The 25,328-nt window shown below is 37.0% G+C and overlaps 2 protein-coding genes across 2 annotated transcripts in view; one reads left to right on the top strand and one right to left on the bottom strand.

The window, feature by feature from the left end:
- The window catches only part of LOC107747417 (homeobox protein Meis1-like), a 45,700-nt gene extending 32,419 nt beyond the window's left edge, over positions 1-13,281 (bottom strand). The window contains exons 1-8 of the mRNA XM_016561899.1: positions 12,940-13,281; positions 11,765-11,958; positions 11,178-11,316; positions 10,967-11,017; positions 10,781-10,831; positions 10,523-10,669; positions 7,076-7,181; positions 1,099-1,244 (exon numbers count right to left, since the gene is read on the bottom strand). Coding sequence (XP_016417385.1) covers positions 1,099-1,244; positions 7,076-7,181; positions 10,523-10,669; positions 10,781-10,831; positions 10,967-11,017; positions 11,178-11,316; positions 11,765-11,958; positions 12,940-12,951 — 846 coding nt within the window. The 5' untranslated portion in view covers positions 12,952-13,281. The remainder of the gene's footprint in view (positions 1-1,098; positions 1,245-7,075; positions 7,182-10,522; positions 10,670-10,780; positions 10,832-10,966; positions 11,018-11,177; positions 11,317-11,764; positions 11,959-12,939) is intronic.
- A 3,154-nt stretch (positions 13,282-16,435) lies between these two features.
- The window catches only part of LOC107747416 (sprouty-related, EVH1 domain-containing protein 2-like), a 14,456-nt gene continuing 5,563 nt past the window's right edge, over positions 16,436-25,328 (top strand). Inside the window, exons 1-4 of the mRNA XM_016561898.1 lie at positions 16,436-16,831; positions 24,055-24,238; positions 24,316-24,484; positions 24,579-24,643. Of these exons, the coding sequence (XP_016417384.1) occupies positions 16,806-16,831; positions 24,055-24,238; positions 24,316-24,484; positions 24,579-24,643 (444 nt within the window). The 5' untranslated portion in view covers positions 16,436-16,805. The remainder of the gene's footprint in view (positions 16,832-24,054; positions 24,239-24,315; positions 24,485-24,578; positions 24,644-25,328) is intronic.

The following is a 25,328-nucleotide window of genomic DNA, read 5'->3' as shown; positions in this document are numbered from 1 at the left end:
ATATTTGCTAAAAGATGTTTATTTATGTAAATATATTTTCTACCAATATATATTTTGATCATTTTTGAATATTTTTTTAAAATCTATTTTATAAATATAAATATATATATTTAAAAGCATTTAAAATGTATATTTTGATTAAAACGTATGCAGTGTGGTTAGCACATGTTTAGCTCATTCCTGTCCTCTCATGACTCCAAACGATAATAAAAATACAAAAGAATAAAAGCAATCTGAAAGCAAAAAACTTCTACAATCCTTCCTTCCTTAATGTTGGTTGCTCAGGCAGCCTTGTGTTCTGCTGCTTCACATCTGCTCTCAAGAAGGCAACAAACTACCCACTAATTACCCAATCTAAATCACAGCCTTTATGTGGGACACATATGAGCTAGTGTTTATGAGGCAGTGTGAGCGCCTATTTGTTTGGAAGGAGATTCAACAAGTTTCCGAATGAGAGAGAAGGAAAATAAGGCTGCAGAAACGTCTGCTCAATTCTCTGAAAGCAATATCACTGATTACATATTCAAAGCTTGAGGGAGGGGGAGGGGCTCCGAGTCGTGCCTGCCCACTTTACCATGGAAACCGTTATCATACACATGACAACAGTAAGGAAACCCTGCCTGTGTTTCATCCCAATATATCATTACACCGGTCATTAGTGCATCTGTGTGTGTGTGTGTTCACTAACTAACCTCTAGGCAATGTGGGAGCGTCACTGAGCTTGAAATAATGTAGCCGTGCAGGTACAGACACGCCGCATGAGCTTCTTATCTTGTTCTGTGCATCTGTAAGCTGTTTTATAAGTTTATATGTGGGTATTGATGACCTCCAGATTAAGCTTACAAATAAAGAAACTTTAGGTTACATGATAACTAGTAACGCACATTCAACCGCACTTTCATTAATCTTAACGTTAATATTTCTGAAAACCGTAATTCTGTCATTTACATTTATATTGCATACAGTTTAATGACGTTTGGCTTTAGTTCAGCACATTCTGGTTTGGTTTTTACCCAATGAGAAAGTAATATGCAATGTAAATTAAGATTATAACAGCTTGATTTGCATAATCATTGGGAAAGCAGAGAGGTGTTTTACCGTGAGGTGCTGGAACAGCCATGCCCTCATGATGTTGGTTGCCACTTTGGGAAAAATGCCTCTTTTCTTGTTGTTCTTCCTCTCTTTATCAGGGTCTTCCTCCTCTCCTGTGCTTGGAGACGCAACACTCTGATCCAGAAAGTCACCTGGGGAAAAGAAAGCAATTACACGGCGTTAACAGATGTGAGATCATATTCTTTGTATTTGCATTGGCTGCATTAGTTTTCATTTCTTTGTAATGCTTTTAAAGTGGAAAGAGTCGACTCTGAATCATTGAAACGAGTCGTTTTTAAAACGAATCCCAAGCCGTTTCATGTTGACGTCAACATGAAACATTAGCATCTTGCCCGCCTACTTGTTGGTCTTTTCGCACTGGTCTGAATGAAAATGCAAATTAATTCTTTGCCACTAGGTGCTGCTTTTGGAGCGGTAAAAATAGCGGTTTCCCCGGTAACGCAGTACACAAAGCAGCACTGCGCTCACAAACGCTGCTTTATCAGGCATTACAGGCAAGATGAAATGAAAATAAGATAAATCGGACCAATCACCGAAAAATGAATCGTTGAGTGAATCGTTTGGGAGTGGTTGAGCAAGTAAGGTAAAAATAAATGCATATTATAAGACAATGAAAGTGTTTTTTTGACCTTGCATGCATGTCAACCTGTTGTTGGGGACTCCCAAAATCAAAATATGAACCTTTCTTAACCCATAATAGGGGCACTTTAATGGGAAGGTTAAGGTTAAAATGTTACATTAAGATAACTATTTGAAGCAGCAGATGACAAATCCCATCTGGCTGTGATCCCACATTCTGGTCCACACCTTAAGGTGCTGTCATGTAAAAACACCTGTTCTCTAAATCTTCTCCATCCTCTCCTACAGGATTATTGTGTGTTGCAATGCTTTAATGAATCTTTAAATCTCCTCCTAGGCTGTTTTCTACAAGGTTCAGCGATTTAGGCTTATCCTTTTGAAGAGGATAAAACAGAAACACAGGCTCTAGAAAGCTGGGAACTGGGAAAGATTAGTCAAGAATAAATTAGGCATGCGTGACTATCAATTAAAAAAAAAAACTTATGGGCAAAAAAAAAAAAAAAAAGGTTTTGCATTAGGGAATGTTTAAAGATCCTTTCAAATCTTAAAACAGTATGGAACAGTTGGATTCATCCAAAAGGGGGGAGAGTGGTCACATCAGTCATGTCTCTATTAATTTAAATGCAAAACTGAATGCAGTGTGTGCAGTTTCTGTCCAAAGTAACAGAACATGGATACTGTTTGGTTGAAGGTCCTGGGCTAAAGATGTGCCTTCGATCTGATAAAATAAAATAACTGATTTGGTGAAAGAAAATGATTGAGTTCACAGAAGCACTGCAAATCTGCACGGTAAAAAGTATATGGTAATTTTTTTTTTTTTTTAGAAAAATAGGCCAAATGGTTCGAAATAGGGGCCTGCATGATTTTGGGAAGGAAATATCAAAGGGTTTCAAGAAGCCCTTATGGGTTGTAAGGAAAGGTGAACCTAGTGAGAGGGGACAGCAGGGAAAGGGGGCAATGGGGATCTTGTCGAAAATATGATGGAGATGGGTAGGGCCTTTCCAGCCTCAAGAGTGAATTGGGGCACTACCCTCATCAACCTTCAATTCGTCTTGCTTCTCTCCTTCTCCGTCAGAATGGGCGATCGCGGAGGATTCAATAAGTTTGGTGATAAGTGACAAACTCTTTAAACAAGGAACTCTCTCTTTTAACAAGGTTTAAAGAGAGCCTGGTCAAAGAGGGAGAAGTGGGCGTCTGTTCGTGTCACAGAGAAACTTGCCTTATATTTTGTAAAAGAATACACTGAAAAGAATGTGGTAACCACTTGGTGTGTGTGTGTGTGGTAAACAACTACACTTTAATACGTTTAGCAACAGCATGCTCATTATGGATGGTTAAGGAAGAAATACAAACTCATCTGAAAACCATCATAGTAAAAAATCTTAGAGATATTTTACTTGAAAATGAGAATTTTGTAATTTACTTACCCTCATGTTGTTCCAAGTCTAAATGACTTTTTTTTCCCTGTGGAACGCAACAGAAGATATTAGAGAATTTTACAATACTCTCTTGTTAATGTCGCTACACACTTGAGATAATATTCTCAATATAAGGAAAAATATAGAATCAATATTTAGTGGAACAGGAATCTATTGAGCATATTCTGAAATATGGTGAAAAATGGTTGATATGTGTTAGTTTTGGCAGTTACATCTTACAGTCCAAAAGCATGTGACTCCAAATGGATTGTTGTGGTTCATCTGTTTATGCACTCATAAAAAAGCGGCTTACAATGCAATTAAGGTATGCATTTTTGTTTGTCAATATGTGCTCCCTGTGAATCAAACTAGGCACCATTCTTTAGATATGCAAAAAAAAAGAGTCAGTTGTGTTGCAAAAAAGACTTTTTCAATGCTTGCACCTACTGTGGCAGTATTGTTTTGTGATGGCTGGACAGTAAAAGTGATGTGCACATAACTTTATCAGCTGTACTGCATGTAATGCCTCCAGAAGTCTGGGAGCATGTTTAATATTAAAAAACGTTCGTCAAGCGTAAATGAAAAATTCCTGTACCGGTTGCTGATTTTTTTTTGCGTGGCCAGTTTTTTAAAATTTATTATTTTTTTTATCATCACTCAAACAATGGTATTGTTGGAATTTACCTTGAATTTTTTTTTTCAATTTTTTCAATTGAATTTTCTCTCTTTGTTGCAACCAACTTCTAGTGTGAGCACTTTTGCTTTATAAAAGGTGAATTCAGGTGGCCAACAACTGATTCTTGAGGTTGTATAAATGCATTTGTGTCAGGTGGTTTTAGTGTTTTACTGGTCTGATGAAGGTCCTGATGGAATAATTCAACACACAAACAAGTAAATGGTTTAAAACAACAGTAATGGAGACCTGGGGCCCATTCTTCGTACATCGCTAACTCAGTTAGCTGGATTTGATTGTTGATGATTTGGCATGATCTTGGATTGTTTGGTTCTTCGAAGCTCATCCTGTAGTTGCTGTCATAGCAACAAGTCCGTAAGCTTAAACCTGCTCAGGAGCAGGCTTATTTCATGTAAACGGGATTAGATTGCATCTTTTTAAGCAGAATCGATACTTAAAATATGTCCGCTACCACCGCTACTTTATTACAAGATGTAACACAGCTCTAAGTGAATGAAAACATCCTGCAAAGTTTTAAATCTGAAAGTGCACCGTGTATAAAGTTATTGTCTCTCAAAAGAAAGAGTCGACTCTGAATCATTGAAACGGGTTGTTTTTAAAACGAATCCCAAGCCGTTTCATGTTGACGTCAACATGAAACATTAGCATCTTGCCCGCCTACTTGTTGGTCTTTTCGCACTGGTCTGAATGAAAATGCAAATTAATTCTTTGCCACTAGGTGCTGCTTTTGGAGCGGTAAAAATAGCGGTTTCCCCGGTAACGCAGTACACAAAGCAGCACTGCGCTCACAAACGCTGCTTTATCAGGCATTACAGGCAAGATGAAATGAAAATAAGATAAATCGGACCAATCACCGAAAAATGAATCGTTGAGTGAATCGTTTGGGAGTGGTTGAGCAAGTAAGGTAAAAATAAATGCATATTATAAGACAATGAAAATGTTTTTTGACCTTGCATGCATGTCAACCTGTTGTTGGGGACTCCCAAAACCAAAATATGAACCTTTTATTATCCATAATAGGGGCACTTTGAACATTTTAGACACCATTTAAAAGGGGTTTTAACATTTCAAAAACCTTCTAATGCATGCAAAAGCATATTTAGTTTGATGACTATTTTTCACTAATAAAGTACATCACAAGTACTTTATTCATTTTCATTCATCATAATTTGAGCATGATTACGCTGATCGTTTCTTTCATCACAACAGTATGATCACATTACTTTTTAATTACGCTCTAAATACATCATTACAACTATAATTATTAGAACTTCTGTTTGATATGGTTTCAACATCTCTGATGTGTTTTGTTAGCAGTTAGTTTTATTTAAGGGGTCATATCTTGAGGAGCCAAATTCTCCTTTTGTACTGTAACAAACAGTAACTTTTTAGAGCTATAAATGACCATTTATTAGGAATAATCAGAAAAACACCTTGTTTTGAACAAGTTTTTACAACTTTCTGATGTCAGACAGAAAAAAAACTGCACTGTAAAAAGTGTTAACATGCAGCTGTTACCTTAAAGAGCCATTTCTGCATGGTTAAAGGTAGTTTTGTTGGTATAAATTAATTTATGTAGGACGATTCAGTGATGTTTGATAATATTTTTGACAATTATCTCATTTTACATGCAAAGAAGGCATTTAGATAAAAACCATACTGGCAAAAAAAAACCCGGTGCTTTAATTTTATGCATTAAACTATAATTATTAGAACTTCTGTTTGATATGGTTTCAACATCTCTGATGTGTTTTGTTAGCAGTTAGTTTTATTTAAGGGGTCATATCTTGAGGAGCCAAATTCTCCTTTTGTACTGTAACAAACAGTAACTTTTTAGAGCTATAAATGACCATTTATTAGGAATAATCAGAAAAACACCTTGTTTTGAACAAGTTTTTACAACTTTCTGATGTCAGACAGAAAAAAAATGTGCCCTTTAAATTCAGTCTAAAAACACACAAACAAAAAAGTATGTAAAAACCATACTGGCAAAAAAAAACCCGGTGCTTTAATTTTATGCATTAGAAGGAGGGTACAAAATGTCATGAAAATAAAACTATTTTTGAAAACAAACTAAAAAAAACTGACAAAGTAAAAAAAAAGTATAACATGCCCTCTTCAAATTCAATCTTAAAACTAAAAAAAAAGAGACATATTACAGTGTTTACAGTAATACAAATATTAACCATGAATAATCTTTAAAAGCATATCATCAAAAAAACTTAATATTTAAGCATCAGAAAGAGGGAACAAAATGTCATGAAAATGAAATTATAGCTCTTGTTGAAAATGAAATTGACAAAAAAAGTTAAAATGCATGTCATGTGCCCTTTAAATTCAGTCTAAAAACAAACAAACAAAAAAGTATAACAAATGTTTACATTATAAAAAGTCTTAGCCATTAATAGTCTTAAAAGCATACTAGCTCTTTAGTTTTATGCATCAAATACATTTTTGTTGTTTTTGGAAACAAAATTGACATAAAAAAGCTAAAGGGTTTGACATGGCTCCTTTAAATGTTACCTAAAAGCTTAAAATAATTTTTAAAAAGTCAAGCAAATGTTTGAAATATTAAGTCTTGAACATTAGTAGTCTTAAAAGCATATTGAGGGGGAAAAAACAGCCCTTTATGTTTATGCATCAGAAAGAGGGCACAAAATGTCATGTTTTTGAAAACAAAACTGACATAGAAAGTAAAAAGGGGTCCTTTAAATTTGTCAAAAACTTAAAAAAGACGTCAAGCAAATGTTTACAGTATAAACAATGCTCTAGGACAGACTCTGTGCTTCATTGTGATCATTTAACCGTGTGTTTGTCTGTCTGTTGTTTCTCTTTCTCAGGTAGTGAGATATTCTGTCTGAGCCAGACTCACAGCTGCTGTGCTGAGGCACAGCGAACAAAACACACACACACACACACACACACACACACAGATGTGGTGCTCGGGGAAGTATGTACTCTGGTTTTTATTGGCCATGGTTGGTGCTCAGAGCAGAGGAGAAGAGTCCTTATATCCATCATGCACCATTTCCTGTCCAACACACATCCACACATCCACACACACACACGCAGTTATTTAGGAGCAGTCTACCGGTGTGTGTACTTGCGTGTTTGTGTGTGCGTGTGCAGTCGGAGACCCCCGTGGCGGTGCTAAAGTGTAAATGTATGCTAGAGATGACAAACCTGCAGCAGATCTGTTTCACTTGGCACAGAGCGAGGCCTTCGCAAACGCTCGCGTGTGTATCTGTAGCATAGCGTGTGAGTGTGTTACCGTGCTCGCTGCTGTTGTCTCCATTGTGTGAGCCACGGCGTCTGCCGCAGGCCGCAGGAGCTTCAGAAGAATGAACAGATGCGGCATCGTCTTCCCTCCAGAATGCCTAGAGAGAGACAGACAGGTAGACAGAGTAATAAGCTGCGTTCGGCGTAATATACGATTGGTTAAGTACAGTATAGCAGCACATACCAGAGGCGTGCTGTAAGGAGTAATACAGAACACATGCTGCAAGAGCAAACAGTTGAAGAGCGCTACAGACTGCTGTATATAAACACACGTGCGCATGCACGCACAAACATCTGCGCAGAAATTAAAAGACAAACAAACGCACTCACATACACGCACAGGATATTTTGAAAACCCATCTTGTCGGCTTTAACCGAGCGAATGAAGCGGATGGATACGGCCCCGGACGCTGATTGGTCAATTGAGCGTTCGAACTGTGCTAAAATATATAATATAATAACAGCTATGATGTGAAACACCTGTGCATCTGGCCAGTGTGTGTATCACTGCACACTGCATGTACAGACCAACTATGAACGCTGCATGTCAGTGACAGCTAAATATTTTTATTATGTTGTAAAGATGCAATCTGATCAGTGTGTTGCATTTAACTGACACTAAACCTAGAGAGAAATGTCTTAACCAGGGGTCAGCAACCATTCGCACACGAGCGATAAGAGCAAGATGGATTAATATTAGAAGAGACTGGGGCTAGTTGTCACAATTTTTACTCCAATTAGTATTTCTTATAGTCACGTTATTTGTTAAAAGTAGTTCAAAGTTTTCATTACATACATACATATATAATGTACAAAAAATAGAACTTTGCTGTTTTATTGTAATTTTCTTTTTTAATTTTTGCAAAAAAAAAAAAGTAAAATACTTTTTTTTTTTTGCATTTTTAGAAGCACAAATATTCCAAGTAATCTCTCATAAAAGCTGCAAATGTAAAAATCAAAATCAAAAAGTTACATATACTGTATATGTGTGTATTTATATATACATAATAAATATACACAGAACACACACATATATTATGCAAACAAAAACTTTTATTTTGTATGCGATTAATCACGATTAATCGTTTGACAGCACTAATATATATATATATATTTATTTATTTACATTTAGACATTTAGCAGACACTTTTATCCAAAGCGACTTACAAATGAGGACAATATATATATATAAAAATTGCATATATTTTACATTTATGAAAAATTGTCCCTGTCACCCAAATGCAATTACAGAAACATGATGACATTAGTATGATATTTTAGCTTGGATATTTTTGGATATTTTACAAAACTAAAACTAATTTAAGAGGGTTTTGAACTAAGGTGCTTACAAAAACCAACATTCAAAAGCATTGTTATGGGATTTTTTGTGTGTAACTGAACTAACCTTCAATTAGTTTCCCATGTGACAACTTGCCCCAGTCAATTATATATATGTATTTCATTTATTTATTTAAAAAATGTTAAAGCAAATTATATCTACATTCCAAATTAAATGTTTTATTCAGTGATGAGTTGTTTAGGAAAGCAAATGCTTCAGAATTGAGTCAAACTAAAGTAAGTGGCTTACTTTTTGTTATCCAGTGCCAATTGTGCACAGAATAGCAACATAGTTTGGTCTTCTCAGAATAATACTTTGTATAAATAAGGAGATGTTTAGCATCTCTGCGCAATGAGCAGACGATCTTGTGACATGCTTATAATAACTCAAGATTTTCAACCAGACAAACATAATCCCTAATGTTTCAAATGCAATGATGGTGTCTCTTAAAACCACATCATTAAGAGAAACGCACTGTGAGTTATCATCACATGACACCAAACTCACAGAGAACAACAAACATATGTGCAAACAATGCAGTAAACCGAAAAACATGCTTCAGTGATTTGCATTAGGTATGGAAAACACACACAGCACACAATGTTAATGAACTGATGGATTATTTACAATAAATAATTAACACTTCCCAAGTTTGCTATATATATATTCTGAAATAACAACATATATTTATTTATTTTAGCCACTTCAAATCCTTTGTCTTTAGCGACCAGTTCAGGTGCTGCTGCAGTTTGACACCAACAGTTAGGAAGACTGTTATCTAAAACACTTTGTTTACTTGTCTCCGCCAGGAACCAAATATAATTAGAAATTTGGGAGTTTTGAGTAACCTGCTACATAAGATTGAGTCTTTTTACTCGCTAAAAGGTTTCATCACACTTGTGATCATGTTACTGTGTCATTATATCCAATTGGGGAACGTATAATCTGAATTATCATATGATCTGAAATAATTTTGTGGGATTTAATTATGCATAACATGGACACTGTATAATGTGAAGAGTTAAGTTTCATTTAACCTCAAAAGAGCAAAAATGATTCATTATAAAATGACAGAAGATTGATTATCTGCTGTTATTTAATATAGACAAGGAGGACGGATAGTCTGTGGCCGTATTGTATCACATGAAACAGGAGTTTCAGGCCTCCCCACAAAAACAAACTGTCCGGATAGTGTTTCAAGTTTGCTTCGCTACTGTATTTGAGCAGCTGTATTTGAAATTATAACTTCAAAATATATTAATGTATTATGAAAAGAGTACATTTTAGGTGCCTTTATGTTTTCTGATTTATTTATTTATTATACAGGTAAAAAAAAAACGTTTAAATGCACAAATATTCCATATATATGCAAATAAATATAGACAAATTACAAAAACATTTAAAATAGGTTTCATAACAACTTTCCATTTGCTGGAAAAAAAAACTTTTCTCACCAGAGACCCATAAATCTTGATCATATATAAAGAAAAATTTTTTTTTTTTTTTTTTCATTAATATAGACAAGGAGGACGGATAGTCTGTGGCCGTATTGTATCACATGAAACAGGAGTTTCAGGCCTCCCCACAAAAACAAACTGTCCGGATAGTGTTTCAAGTTTGCTTCGCTACTGTATTTGAGCAGCTGTATTTGAAATTATAACTTCAAAATATATTAATGTATTATGAAAAGAGTACATTTTAGGTGCCTTTATGTTTTCTGATTTATTTATTTATTATACAGGTAAAAAAAAAACGTTTAAATGCACAAATATTCCATATATATGCAAATAAATATAGACAAATTACAAAAACATTTAAAATAGGTTTCATAACAACTTTCCATTTGCTGGAAAAAAAAACTTTTCTCACCAGAGACCCATAAATCTTGATCATATATAAAAAAAAATTTTTTTTTTTTTTTTTTCATTTAATATTTAATTTCATATTTATGTTATATGTTAGCACCTATTAAACTTTTAGTATAACAAGTAATTCACTTTTTCACGTAAAAGCTCTAGTGGCTTCCTGGCTCTGTACAAAGCATGAATATACAGCATTCAAAAGCAAACAAAAGCAGAAAGATTTGAGCAGAAGACTTGCCTGGTCTGTCCCGCCTGGAGTGCGTGTAAATTCTTCACCGTCAGATCTGGATCCCCCGTCTTTATCATCCACCATCAGATCAGTGGGCATCTTCCCCTTCAGACAGCTGATGTAGCGGTGACAGAAATTGTCACACAGCTCATGTACCTACGACAAGCGCAGACATTTATCATCAGTGATCGGCCTATATGATATTAACATGATGTAGGCTGCGTCGCTCATAATAATAATAATAATAATAGTAAGTGAAAGCCCAACCTTCTCTAATTCGAGGAGATGAAATCGTAACACTTGTATGGCTTGAATCATCTAAAACATTTCACGTCACAAAAATACTTTGTGATTATCGTTTCATTTTATCCAGCAATAAAAATGGAACTGAATTTTGTCAAGTAAAATTATTAACATTTAAATAAAAAAATCTCAAACCACAGGGCGACCTACCAAATTATCCAAGTCTGGATTCGACGAGAAGAAAGGTTTTTCCGCCCTTATCTGAAATTAAAAAATAGCGATCGTATCGTTAGTCCGTAGGCTAATATCGAGGCACAGTTTTCACACAAAATTAAATTGGGCTGCGTTGTTGGTTGCTGATGTTAGTACAGCTTTTTGCTAATATAATAAAGCGCTGATAGAGAGGTAAACGTGGGCTGACCTGTTTTGAGAATACTGTAATATCTTCGTCAAAGGACTCGGACGAGCAGACGTCGCCGGTCACTCCGCTCTCTCTCGGCGTACAAGTCGCCAATTCACATTTTTCGAAAACTAGTGCAAGCAGAGGAAAGAGAGGATGCCTGCCAAACAAATCACATTCAGTGGCGTTTACAGCCTATTTGTGGCGAAAATAATGCTTTGTTAGTCCTCAAGCACAGCACTTTCAGGCTCGAGGCCCTGTCTTTTTTTCTTTTCTTTTACAATTAAAATGAAATATGAAATGAAATATATTTTTATGTGAAAATTTAAGTTATTTTATTTGCAGGTTCATGCAAACATTTATGGTTGTTGTGACAACAGGCAAACAAAGTTCATTCTGGCATTGCTATATGTGACCCTGTACCACAAAACCAGTCATAAGGGTCCATTTTTTTAAATTGAGATTTATATATCAACTGAAAGCTGAACAAATAAGCTTCCCATTGATGTGTGGTTTGTTAGGATATGACAATATTTGGCCGAGGAAATTCTACCCTACAGCCTAACTCATCTTCATAATGAAACTCATAGTCTACTAATCCCACATACCCGTAAATGGCGTCTTTATCCCGTTTTAGTGCGTCGTTAACGAGCGAAGGGACGCCGGGAGCCGGGGGGAAGTGGTGAAGCGGCGGGCCGTGACTCACATGCACCGCCTGCATCGCTCTGGCCGCGTGAGGATCCCCGTACATCGGAGACGGGATCCCGACCGCATCCATTCCGTAATGGAGCAGATCCTCGTACTGAGCACATTCAAAACGTGGAAGTTAAAAATCAGACCGGGACTTTGCTGTACACACATCTTGCAAATGTTGATATAACAACAGCCAAGGGAGTATGAGAAGGGAACAAAGCTCTATTTGTTTAAAAGGTAATAAATTGAGCATCAAAAACTAATTAACGAATTACACGTCAGTAGTTTCGAACTCAAAACAAATTAATTAACGACGGATCAGTTTGATTTTTTAGGCTCTTTGTGACTTCTAAATGTGCCAGAACGTAGGCTACAACGGAAAATATGAATGCGTTGCCATTAAAAAATTTTAAACATTTTTTTTTTTTTTTTTTTTTAAACACGGAAAGTTTCAATCCACATCTTGTGTCAAATTTAAATTAATGCTATCTTACAATTACCGTATCATTAGAAACCGACATCTGGCTAAAACAGGCTATTTGCTTTTTATTTCAACTCAGTTTTCTTGTAGCTAACTGCAATTTAAAAATGAATTTATAATGCAAAATATAGCTTAAAATAACAGTGAAATGTAGCAATGTTTTAACGGCGTATAAAAATAATTACTCAAATTAATATGGATGTTATGTAGCATTAAATCGGTCTCGGTATCCAACTAGAGAAATATGAGTTATGAACAGGCTGTAAGCATCAAGTTACGCTTTTGGCTGTCAACTAGCCTATATATGGAAGTAGTCGAGATAATTGCAAAATAAAAAAATACAAATTTGAATTTGATACAAATTAAAATGATTTTTAGACGGAAATGAAAAACGGCGTGCTACAACAAATGGAAAAATATGTGAGTTCATTTTTTGGTGGTTTCACTTGTTGCTGTGTGTATTCCAAAACAACTTGGGTGTATAAACACACATTCATTCAAGCAATTAAAGGACATCTGACTGTAATTATGTCAATTTTATCAGCTTCCTAGTAGAATTAGTCTTGACGGCCACGTTTGAGTGTTTTTGTTGCGGAGGTTTTTACGCACCCGTTGCGCCATGAGGACTCCGTGTCACCGACTCCCTTTTCTCAACGCGTCCGGATCTCAGTGCAGCGAGGTCGGCGAGTCCCACACCGCATTCACAACTCTCCCAAACACCCAGCTCAAGTGCCCCCGATGAACAATAACATCGTAATCCACCCAAATACTCCTGGTCAGCTTTGGCAACAAACGCAAAGCTGGCTATCTATCAGTAAGTTAGAAATCCAGTTCTCAACGCTCCGAAATAACCAAAGGGCGCTTCGGATGTGTGCTCTGTTTTTCTATTTCCAATCGAATATTTGTAGCCAAAGGGTGAAAAAGCAAACTCCATTCAGGTCTTTGATCGCTTGGCTGGTTTAGCCTATTCCTAATGCAATAACACCTCTATGAGATGTGAGGAGTGTGGAGAGGGAGGAGGAGGAGGAGGAGGAGGAGGAGAGGGCATTTGGACTTCTTAAAGGAGACGTAAAGGAAGACCAAAGCGAACCCATGCGTAAAGAGCGCACAAATGTATTCCGAGCATGCAGGCCACTGGAAAAATCCTGTATAGCCCTTCAGAAACCAAATTTCATACTAGACAAGATTTTTTCATACTTGGACCTAAGCCAACCAACAGTCTGAAAGTACAAGGTAACAGATGACCAGCTTAGATTTACCAGTGGCCACTGTAAACCAGCTAGAAACCATTTCGTGTCCCATGACTACATGAAAAAAAGAAACAACCTAATGGCACGTGATGACACCTACTAAAAGTTTAAACAATTAGAAGGAAACTGAAATATCTAGCATTTTTACTATGTACATTTCCAAAAGTGTGAAAAATACATAAATGAAACACCGTATAGGTTTGATTTACTAAATGCATCCACTAATTTAAGTCAGAGAACGAAAAGGACCAGCAGCTGTATTTATTAACCATCCTTATGGCGCCCTCTACTGGCATTATTTGTGTTGAAAAGATTCCAGCAAGCCTAACACTGACGCGACTGCTTTATAACTGCTTAACTTGAAGCTTTAGACTAAATGCCTTTATTTATTTTACTCTGATTTTTTACTTAACCTGAATAGTTTAACCTATAATGTTAACTGACAATGACAACAGTTTTCAATATAAACTGCTTTACCGAGACCTTTTCTCGTTTATGAAATATTGAAAAACATTCGATTTTTGTTGCAGATCTATTTTTACTACATGTAATACTCGTTTCCATCAGATCTTATTCCAAAAAAAAAAAGTTTATAAAACAACCACCACCTTTTTTACCACGAGGTGGCGGCATATGAACGGATTTGACTCGACGCTTAGAGCATGGACTGAATTTGGGTTTGGAACACAATTCACTTTAAAACGGCTACTATTACAGATTTCTCGGCGTTTTTAGTTTGTATTAAAATAGTATTTAATCTTAAGTACTTTGTGTTTCCCTCAAGTCTACAAAATCTACTTGTGTTGTTGTTTCAGAAAACATTTCTCAAAAGCTAGCAATGGCATTTTAATGACTTTGCCTCTGACTGTGCTGAGAGTCTGAAAAACTGGAAACTCCTGATTCAAGTTCAACAACCACCACATTTTACCTACTTATCTCTTTGTTTTTGAGACTAACTGGTCAAGATTTAGGCCCAATGTATATTACATGCACATTTTATAAAGAAATTATCATTACATGCTACATGCTACAAGCCGATCATTTGCTGATCAACCTGCAACTGGGATCTAAAAACCAAACAAAACAATCTTCCTCATGTCTGATTGCTTCTCAAGACGGCTACTGACAATCACATAAGCAGATGACAGCATAAACAAAATAAAACCTTTAAAAATTATGTAATTTTTCTAGTGAAATATGGAATAGGTTTGCTCAGTTATGCTCAGCTCTAAGATTTTTTTATCAGCATTTTGCACTCTTTGTTGTGTTCCTATATGTATAGTTAAAGTCATGTTTACGTACACCTTGCAGAATCTGCAAAATACTAATAATTAAAAAAGAAGGATCATAAATCGCACGTTGCTTTATTTAGTACTACCCTTAAGCTTTTTCACATAACAGACGTTTACATGCAGTCCACAAGACATAATAATATCTGCATTTATACAAATGAAGCAGTTAAAAAGTTTATATATTGATTATCTATACTGTGCATCATTACCTGAATGATCCACAACTTTTTTATGATTTGTTTTTATAGTAAGTCCCATGTTTGCCCTGAGCAGTCCTTGTTCTGCAATGTTCTTCAGACAAATCCTCCAGGTCTTGTACATTCTTTGGTTTTCCAGCATCTTCTGCATGTCTAGATTGTATGATTTTGAGTTCCATATTTTCACACTGGTGTCAACTGAGGGACTCACACACAACTATTACAAATGCTGAAAACATTCACTGATGTTTAAGAAGGAACACAATGCATTAAAAACAGTTGCACAGGCTGATTGGGAGTAAATTGTTCTTATTTTGTCTTCTGGGAAATATGTAAGTATTTTATGTAACTTCTGAAGGGCAGTACTAAAAAAGATCTTTAAACAAAATAAAGACAATTTCCCCCAATCACCATGTTCAAAAGTTTACACCCCCTGGCTCTTAAAGGGATAGTTCACCCAAAAATGAAAAATCTGTCATCATTTACTCACCCTCAAGTTTCACCAAACCTGTATGAGTTTCTTTCTTCTGTTGAGCACAACAGAAGATGTTTTGAAGAACATTGGTAACTAAAGAGTTGACAGCAACCATTGACTTCCATATAGGGAAAAATACTATGGAAGTCAATGGCTACTGACAACATTTGGGATATCCCAGTATTTTGCCTTGAGCATCAGTGAATGTTTACAGTTTTGATCATTCAGGTGACAACACACAGTATTAAGAACTAAATATCATGCGTATTATAAATTAGCAGTACTAAATAAACACAAAATGCATTTTTTATAATCAATTTATATAATGGGTCAAAATTATAGATTTTTCTTTCATGCCGAAAGTCATTAGGATATTAAGATCATGTTCCATGAAGATATTTAGTAAATTTCCTACTGTAAATATATCAAAACTTAATTTTTGATTAGTAATATGCATTGCTAAGAACTTCATTTGGACAACTTTTGATTTTTTTGCACCCTCAGATTGCAGATATTCAAATAGTTGTATCTCAGCCAAATATTGTCCTATCCTAACAAACCATACATCAATGGAAAGCTTATTTATTCAGCTTTCAGATGACATCCTAAATCTCAATAAATAAATAAAACTGACCATTATGACTGGTTTTGTGGTACAGGGTCACATGTGTTCTCCTAAACTTTGTTCGCTGTAAGTTTTAAAGCAAATAAGTTTTTATTGGGATATAATAACCCAGACCTACAGATTAAGGTGAGAGGAGGCACTAGACTAGGTGGCAGGACTTTGGCACAGCCCGTCACACCGGAGATCCCTCGGTCCAAAACCGGCTGCAGTCGTTCCAACGTGACGTCATTGCTTCCGCAACACCCCCCATCACCCCCCACCCCCAGTGTCGGCGGCTCTCGCCCGCTGCTGACTACACAATCCAACATGGAGTAACGAGAGATGGGGCTCCTCTTCGAGACCAGCGCGCAGTCTTCAGCAACGGCGGGCGACGCGAGGCGAGAAACCGTCGATATAGCCATCGGGATGCTGCATAACGCGAGGATTAACCAGATGCATTGCAAACCGTGACGGGTAAAGTGCAGTGCGCGGAGAAAGAACGAAAATAAGGAACGCCGAGAGACGGATTTGGGGGAAACTCGTTGATGCACTGGACTTTAAAAAAAGGCGAGGTGGAAAATCGAGACGACATGAAGCCCGAACGCTGCGTGCCCGCGGTGGGATATTATTTTTATTGTAGGTGAAACGTGGGGAAACATGACTGAGGAATCGCACCCAGACGAGTGAGTATTCTTTTTGCGAAAACGACGCATGTGGACGCGAATGGAAATCTCATCCCGTGTCCAAGAATGCGTTGCCGAGCTAAACGAGGGGTCCGTCAGATGCAGGGAAATCGTGCATATGCGCTTCTGCGAGAGACGCTGGAGATGTTAATACCAAGAAACAATGCAGTGTCAAAGAGATTTGAGTGCTGGGCCCCTGCTGCAGGGCTCTGGTCTCAAACCGAGAAGGGGGGAGGAGGAGGGGCTCGAGCGGAAACATTTTGTGGAGGGATCCTTTACTGAATACTTTATATCACGTCGACGCGAAAGGCGAATTAGCGCTGCGAGGAAGCAGATAGACGACTGCAAAGTTTATAAACGCACAACGCTAGAGCAACGAGCTCGTATGCGCTCCCAGAGCGCCCGTTCTTGGCGTCTTTCTTTGTGGTGGTCTGACATGCTATATCCGCCATTTCTTTTTCGTGAATCGCTCTCATTTGCATACTGTCCTTCATTCATAAAAATACAGACGGGGGCGCGTGCAGCAGAGAGCGCCTCAGAGCCGTACTGATGGTAAAGCAGGCCCTATATGGCATATACAGGCCTATATATGCTTTTAAATGTTGAATTTAAGCAGGCAGCTTCCTCCATATGCAAGAAACAAACGCGAATATAAACATGCAATGAGCTGCATGATCGTAGCGCACAGTATTGGCAACAGTAGCCTATACTTGTTTAGCAAGTTTGAGTTTTTTGCGACATTCTTCTGCCTAACATAAACACTCATATCTCACGGTAGTTTGACTCAAGCCGATCAAAGTCTCTCTAATAGTGTTAGGGCCGAGTTAAACGGCTCGTTAACTTAGTGAGCTCTTTATGGGGCTTAAAATTAACTTTTGGAACATACACTCAATCTGTATTAACAAGGTGTTTATTTAGTCAGTCTTTTATGCCGGAATCCGTTTTGATAAAACGATTATGTGAGTTTTTATCGTTAATGCTAATGTAATAAATTATTCGTTTTAATAATTATTCTGAAGGAGACTGGTGTTGTAACATTTTTTTTTTTTCAACGAAACTTGTATTTTTACAGCGCAATACAGTATTTTACAGTAAACTACTGTAAAATACTGTACAGTATTATAACCTGTGTAAATGAATGCGATAAAGAGTGATGTGTTGTTATTACCCCCGTTGTAACGCCAATTGAAAACCTAGGTATTTAATATTCTGAGCTTTAATTCATTATGATAATCATATTTACCTGTTCAGGAAACAACTAGAAAAATAGTTACAAAACAGTTCTAACACGTGTTTAGTCACGTCAAAAACATTATTTTCCTTTCACACAGTTATCCAACGTCAACTGTCTTTAAAACTTTTAAACGTAATGTTTTTTTGCGATATATTTATTATGTGTGGAGCTATAATACCGTGATGTATAGTCCAATACAGGCCACTTGTCGCTATGGGTTGCTTTCTGATCGAGAACTTGTTTAGCGCAATCTGACTTGATTTGTAATCTTGTAAAATGCACCGACGTTGTAGGAATGGCCTGTTGTGCAAAAGTTACATTTTTCATTTTAATTGCTTGAACTCAATTTACATGTTTCCTCTCCCTGAGATGTATCGCAGGAGCTTAACCCCGAAGCTGGTGGGGAATTTTTCTTATTTAGATTTATGGCACACTCACGCCCGTTTGAGTAAATACGTGTGTCACACTGGGATGTAAAGGCCCATATAATAGCCCGAGGTTGTGAAATGTTGACTTTTATCGGCGGAGGGGAGGGCCGTGGGCTGCTCCAAAATGGGAGGAGGTTTCTGAGAAGGCGCTCCCTGATGATTGTGAAGGGAAACAATGGTGAGAGGATTAAACAAAGATCCGGCGGAAGTGAAAGAGGTGGGTGAAGCGGTGAAGCGTAACTTCGCTGTCACGCCCCTCGATTGTTTGATTCTCAATGACGTGCCAATAATGAATGGATTACTCTGCACAATTCATTTCACTGCAAGGAAATCTTTCTCTTTTACTTAATAGGCCTCTCTCTCTTTTTGTGTAGTCTAAACCGTTATGGCCCCAGGTATCACAGATCAGAGTTTCATGTCTTGCACGTTGGAAACATATATCTGGATACTTTAACAACAGTTAAAAAGTCTGAACACCGTTGCATGAGGTTGCAAAGCAGTTGCAAAACAAATGCTACACTTTTTTTTTATCAGAGCTAACTTTACTGACCCCAAAACAGTAAAGTGCCCAAATGCTTTTTTATTTTCTTTGAATAACTTTTGAAAACAAACTTAAAGAAATAGTTCACCCCAAAATGAAAATTCTGTCATTTACTCACCAATCACCATCAAGTTGTTCCAAACCTGTTTGAGTTTCTTTCTTCAGTTGAGGACAAAAAATATATTTTGAATGATGTTGGTAACCAAACTGTTGACGGTAGCTATTGACTTACATAGTATGGAAAAAAATAATATGGAAGTCAATGGCTACCGTCAACCTCCACACATTCTTCAAAATATATTCTTTCGTGCTCAACAGAAGAAAGAAACCCTTACAAGTTTGAAACAACTTGAGGATGATTAAATGACTCTTTTTTTTCTTTTTTTGGGTGAACTATCCTTTTAAGATTGTGAAATGTGATGCTTGGTTGCATTAAATGTGTATTTTTTATGCAGATTGGTGTTTTGTTATCTAATGCAGTGACATTCATGCAGTGTTTAATTGTGCCTTTAAGGGTCTATATACATTTTGGGGGCCACTGTATCAACATGCCAAACATATTTGCATCAGACAGTTTGTTTTATTTTTTATTATTATTTCAAAGTGTTGTTTAAAGACATGGGATTGGACATGTATCACTTTTGTGCTATATTTTTACATGAAACCATTGGCGCCCACTTTATGTATTTTGAGTTCACGTAAATGATACTTTCTAAATAGGCTAATGGATGTGCTTGGAATTAGTGTTGTTCTCGCCACTTCCTGTGCGTTATTGCAAATGACCTCTGGGCCATTATGTCTTGTGTCACGATGCATGTTTGCTCTCGCCGTCACATAAGTTCCATTATTCAAAATTAACTGGATAATTCAGGTTCATTGTGACTGAACATTTAGAGATCAATGTCACTGTTTGGGAATGGCAGGTTTAAAGGATTATAAAATTAAAATCCCGTCATTATTTACTCACCCTTATGTCATTCTGTTGAGTAAATGAGGGTAGGATTTTTGTTTTGGTTGAACTATTCCTTCAAAATGTTGAAGATTTCAGAGTTTTCTGGAAACTCTAGTATGCTGGTGTTTGTTTGACTGTTTTTGGCTAGGAATGTGAGTTCCTCAAAAACGTGCTGAGCAAACCAGTGGCTCCCCATTGGTAATGACTGTAGCCTGAAGGTGTGTGTACGTGCTCACGTGAACTGGCTGGCGCCCCGACCGCAGACCCGGATGCCCTCTCCAGCCTCTGGGCGCTTGGGAAGAGCCGTTGGGGAGGGGAGGAATGCGATCTATATTGATCACACCAGCGTGACCTATATGCAGCCCCATTATGGGTCAATAATATCTGAAAAGGGACGAAAGTGACATTGAGGTAAAGTCAGTCCAGATGAACCCTCTGCTGGAACCTCCATAGTTCTGATGAATTTACGGTAAGGATAAGGATTGATTTCCCAGCCAGCCGCTCACTGGAAGTGTGAGGGTAGTGAAATGCAGAATGAAGAGACTACAGCGCTGTGACGGGAATTAAGTTTTAAAGAGTGGAAGAAGATCGGAATGAAGCGTTTTTCCTTTGTATGTTGTTCAGTGTGTGGGAGACAATGGTTGCTATGACAGCTGCATATGTCATTGCATTGTGTACGCTGTGAATTAGCCACTTTCACATTTACATGTAATCATTTAGCAGATTTAATCCAAAACGACTTGCAAAAAAAATTGTACAAGATAATCTATTCATAGTCTGATGATCAAAATGCTAACGCTATGAGCATGTTGATATCATGGTAAAGTTATACATCAGCAAAGAAAAGACAAAAAAATGTATATATATATAATATAGTAATCATATGGCAATTCATATTTTTGGAAAGTCATGAGTAGTTTACATAAAGAGATTGTATATGCATGATAAGTCTGAAAGTAATTTTACAGACTATAGCAAAAACTCTGAGATAAAAAGGCTGAGATAAAGAGGAAATGAACTCATGTTCTTGTTGTTTACATTTATTTCTCAACATACGTTCTTTAGCGATGTGCTGATTTGTTTTAACGTAAGTTCCTGTGTGACTGGCCTGTAATGTTCTCCATACCATGATGTTACTGCTTGTGCCTGAAAATCACTGTTCAGTGCTGGAGACAGTTCCTCTAAAGCAGCGGTTTTCAATCCTGGTCCTGGGGACCCACCGCTCTGCACATTTTGTGTGTCTCCCTTATTTAACACACCTGATTCAGATCATCAGTTCGTTAGGAGAGAGATCCATGAACTCAGCTGAGTGTGTCAGATAAGAGAGACATACAAAATGTGCAGAGCCGTGGGTCCCCACTCCCAGGACCAGGATTGGAAACCACTGCTCTAAAGGAATAATTCACCAAAAATTCACCCTCAGGCCATCCAAGATGTTGATGAGTTTGTTTTTTCATGGGAACAGATTTAGATAAATTTAGCATTACATCATTTACTCAGCAATGGATCCTCTGCAGTGAATGGGTGCCGTCAGAATGAGAGTCCAAACAGCTGATAAAAACATCACAATAATCCACACCACTCCCGTCCATCAGTTAATGTCTTGTGAAGTAACAAGCTGTGTGTTTATAAGGAACAGATCCATCATTATACTGTTTTAACTTATATAAAATATTGGAGTCCATAATCCATCATATTGTTTCTCCAGTGAAAATGTCTATCCCTTGTTGTCCTCTCACATAAAAATTCACAGACATATTTGTTTAGAGATATTTTAGAACTGTTTTTGCTTGTAAACAGTGCTTGATCTCTTCATATTTCTCTCCCGATTCAGATGAGACAACTTTTTACTAGAGAAAGCAATATAATGGATAGAGGACTTTTTATTTTATTTACTTTGAGGTATTTTAGCTAGAAACAAAGGTTTGAAGTTAGAACATCTGAACAATGGATTTGCTTCTTACAAACACACAACTTTTCACTTCACTAGACATTAATTGATGGACTGGAGTGGTGTGGATTATTGAGATGTTTTTATCAGCTGTTTGGACTCTCATTCTGACGGCACCCATTCACTGCAGAGGATCCATTGGTGAACAAGTGATATAATGATAAATTTCTCCAAATCTGTTCTGATGAACAAGCAAACTCATCAACATCTGGGATGGCCTGAAGGGGAGTATATTTTTTGGTGAACTATTATTTTAACCAATCGTATCTCAAGGTACATCCCAAAATGCCACGTAGCAAATGACAAAATTAAAGAAGAGGCTTCATTTCTGAATGTTTTTGTATAACTGTTAGTGGACTTAAATCCTTGTGAAATGTTTTGAAGTCAAGCAATTCATGTTTTCTTGATCAATAGTTGACATTTCCATTCTTTACAGATGTTTTTTTTTAAATTATTACCAAGGGATGCAGCTGAGGGAAATATGAGGGTGATTTGGTATTTGTATTTAGAGAGCTTGTAACACTCCAAAGAGAAAGGAAAAATTGAAATCGCATCATATGACCCCTTTAAAACATTTTTTTTTAGATATGAGCTGTGAAGCAAGTATGTATGAAAGATGAAGTAGTAAATCAGCTGTTCTGATGTTGACTGGCAAATTCATTCCAGCATTAATACGAGGCAAAGATGAGCCTGTAGATGTGTGTTAAGTTCCCATGCTCTGCTGCAGTCACTATGTAAATTATGTTCTGAGAAATCCTCATCCCAAGTTTTGCATTCGTTAAACTGTCTGTCATATTTTGCACACGGTTGCACATAAACTAGGTTCAGCATTTTGGATGGCATTATCATATCTCTGCATAAGGCTTATCACTGTCTTTAAACAACGACCGGAAATCTCATTAGCATAACGAACATCATCCTCTTTAAGATTTCAATAGAAACCTCATTTGCAATGCAGAGCTGTCATTTGTGAGCTCAGGCTTCTTCCAGAATAGATTATGATGTCATCATTATGAGTCAAGCCTGGGTCCAATCAGGCTACCTAGGTTGCTGAAATATTAGCATAAGCTTTGACATCATTGAACCAAGAAGCTCAGAAGGCTTATTTGAGAATCACAAAACCGCTTACTGACACTCAAGTCAGCATAATTGTATTTATAAATATTTATATATTTTTGTATTTGATATTTTTTATAAATATTAATTTGTGGCTGTCTTGTATTTTTTATTTTTTTTAGTTTTACTTATTTTAATATATATATATATATACTGTATATAATCTTAAAATATATCAGACATTTTGACCTTTTCATGACATGACAAGTTAGTTTCAAATGGTTTCAAATGCAAAAACCCAAGAAAAAATTTTTTTATTCGCTCTTAAAAAATATTTAGATATGTACTCTTTTAAGGTGTAAGGAAAATGTTTTTATTTCTTGCTTGGTTACACCACAAAATGAAATGGGGTCGGCGCCCATAGCCTTGTGGTTAGTGCGGTCACGGTGACCCGAGTTCGAATCCCGCCTCGAGGTCCTTTGCCGATCCTGCTCCCTTCTCTTCTCCCAGTGCTTTCCTGTCAGCTCTCTACTGTGCTCTCACAATAAAGGCATAAAAAGGCCATAAATATAACTTCAAAAATGAAATGGGTAACACTTTACCATTAGTTAACATTAGACGATGCATTAACTAACAATGAGCAGAACATTTGTTACAATGTTTATGTTAATTAATTGAAATTGAAAAGTGTTCAGTGTCAGTTCAAGTTAGCTCAGGTCCATTAAATAATATTAACAGATACTTTTGATTTTAATAATGCTGGAATTAACATTGAATAATATAAATAAAGCATTTATTAGTGTATTGACTCATGTAATAAACCCTTTTGAAGTATTTTTCTGTTAGTTCATATTAACCCATGCAGTTAACTAATGTTAACAAATGGAACCTTATTGTAAAGCTTTACCATAAGCGGTTTAAAAAAACCAACATGAACACAAAGAGTAACTTTCTGAAAACTCGCCACATGTGTTTTAAACTAGACGTCTTCTTTTAATCATCTCTGACATTCTTATTTGTCATTGAACCACATCACAACATCCTCGTGTCTCTCCCTGCAGTGACAGTTACATAGTGCGAGTGAAAGCTGTGGTGATGACGAGGGATGAGTCTAGCGGGGGTTGGCTGGCTCAGGAGGGAGGTGGTCTCAGTCGAGTGGGTGTCTGTAAGGTGGTCCCAGCTGACCTGGAGCTCCTGGGACGGAACGGCTTTCTCATCTTTGGAGAGCGGCTCAAAGACAAGCAGGTTAGAGAGCTGTCGACGTGTGCGAGTCTCCAAAAATCGGATTCTTCAATCCTAATAATTGTGTTTGTGTTGATCAGGTGATCCTGCAGTGCTTTCTGAAGAAGGAACTGGTCTACACTAAAGCCACGCCCACTTTCCATCACTGGCGAGTGGACAACAGGAAGTGTGGCCTGTCGTTCCAGAGCCCCGCTGATGCTCGAGCGTTCGATCGCGGCGTGAGGAAGGCCATCGAGGACCTCACAGAGGGTGAGTGGGTCCGTGAGGAACATGAGAATGGTTTACTGTTTAATGTGTAACAAGTTGACTAAGATTATAACATGAATCCTTTTCCCCCCTCCAGGCTCCACTACTTCTTCCTCCACGCTGCAGAATGAAGCCGAACTGGGTGATGATGATGTTTTCACGGTGAGTCTCAGACTAGAGCCGGTGTATTTATGTATTTGCCCTCAAATGGCTTAAAAGGATGATTTATTATTTATTTTCAATCAGAGGAGCCATAATTTCAGTATTTTCTTTAATATGCCCAACTTTGACAATCCTTAGTAATAAACATCAAGATTTACTTGCACAGATTGTTTTAATATGACTTTTTGTGCACATTTTTGAGTGATGAAATAAATTGTTGAAGTGATTCATTTAAACGGTTTGAACTGATTCATAGAAATTAGGTTTTAAAACACTTTTTTGTTGTACATCTAGGCATTGCTTAACTTTGTATCACCAGAAAAATCATTGTGAATATATCATGAATATTCAACATATCAACAGCGTGTTGTTATAATCTTTTTTTCTATTCATCTCTGAGAATAAATGCTATTAATGGGTCAGTTGCCAGTATTGTTCTGTTGGCTGGTTTTGTCAAGTGTGTGTGGGCTGTGCTCAGGAAGTGACCTTTGCTCCCTTTCATCTTCCTATTGCTCCTAACTCAACACAACAAAGCCACGCCAAAGCCTTTAGATACAAGGGTCCGTTTTTCACACGCATGCATTCAGAAACTAAATTATACAGAGTTAAAGGGTTAGTTCACCCAAAAATGAAAATTCTGTCATTAATTACTCACCCTCGTGTTGTTCCAAACCCATAAGACCTT

This window comes from Sinocyclocheilus rhinocerous, unplaced genomic scaffold (genome assembly GCF_001515625.1).
Source record: "Sinocyclocheilus rhinocerous isolate Xijiao unplaced genomic scaffold, SAMN03320098_v1.1 scaffold229, whole genome shotgun sequence".
NCBI classification, from domain to species: Eukaryota; Metazoa; Chordata; class Actinopteri; order Cypriniformes; family Cyprinidae; genus Sinocyclocheilus; species Sinocyclocheilus rhinocerous.
The sequence above is the reverse complement of the archived record's forward strand: the minus strand, read 5'-3'. Positions and strand labels throughout refer to the sequence as shown.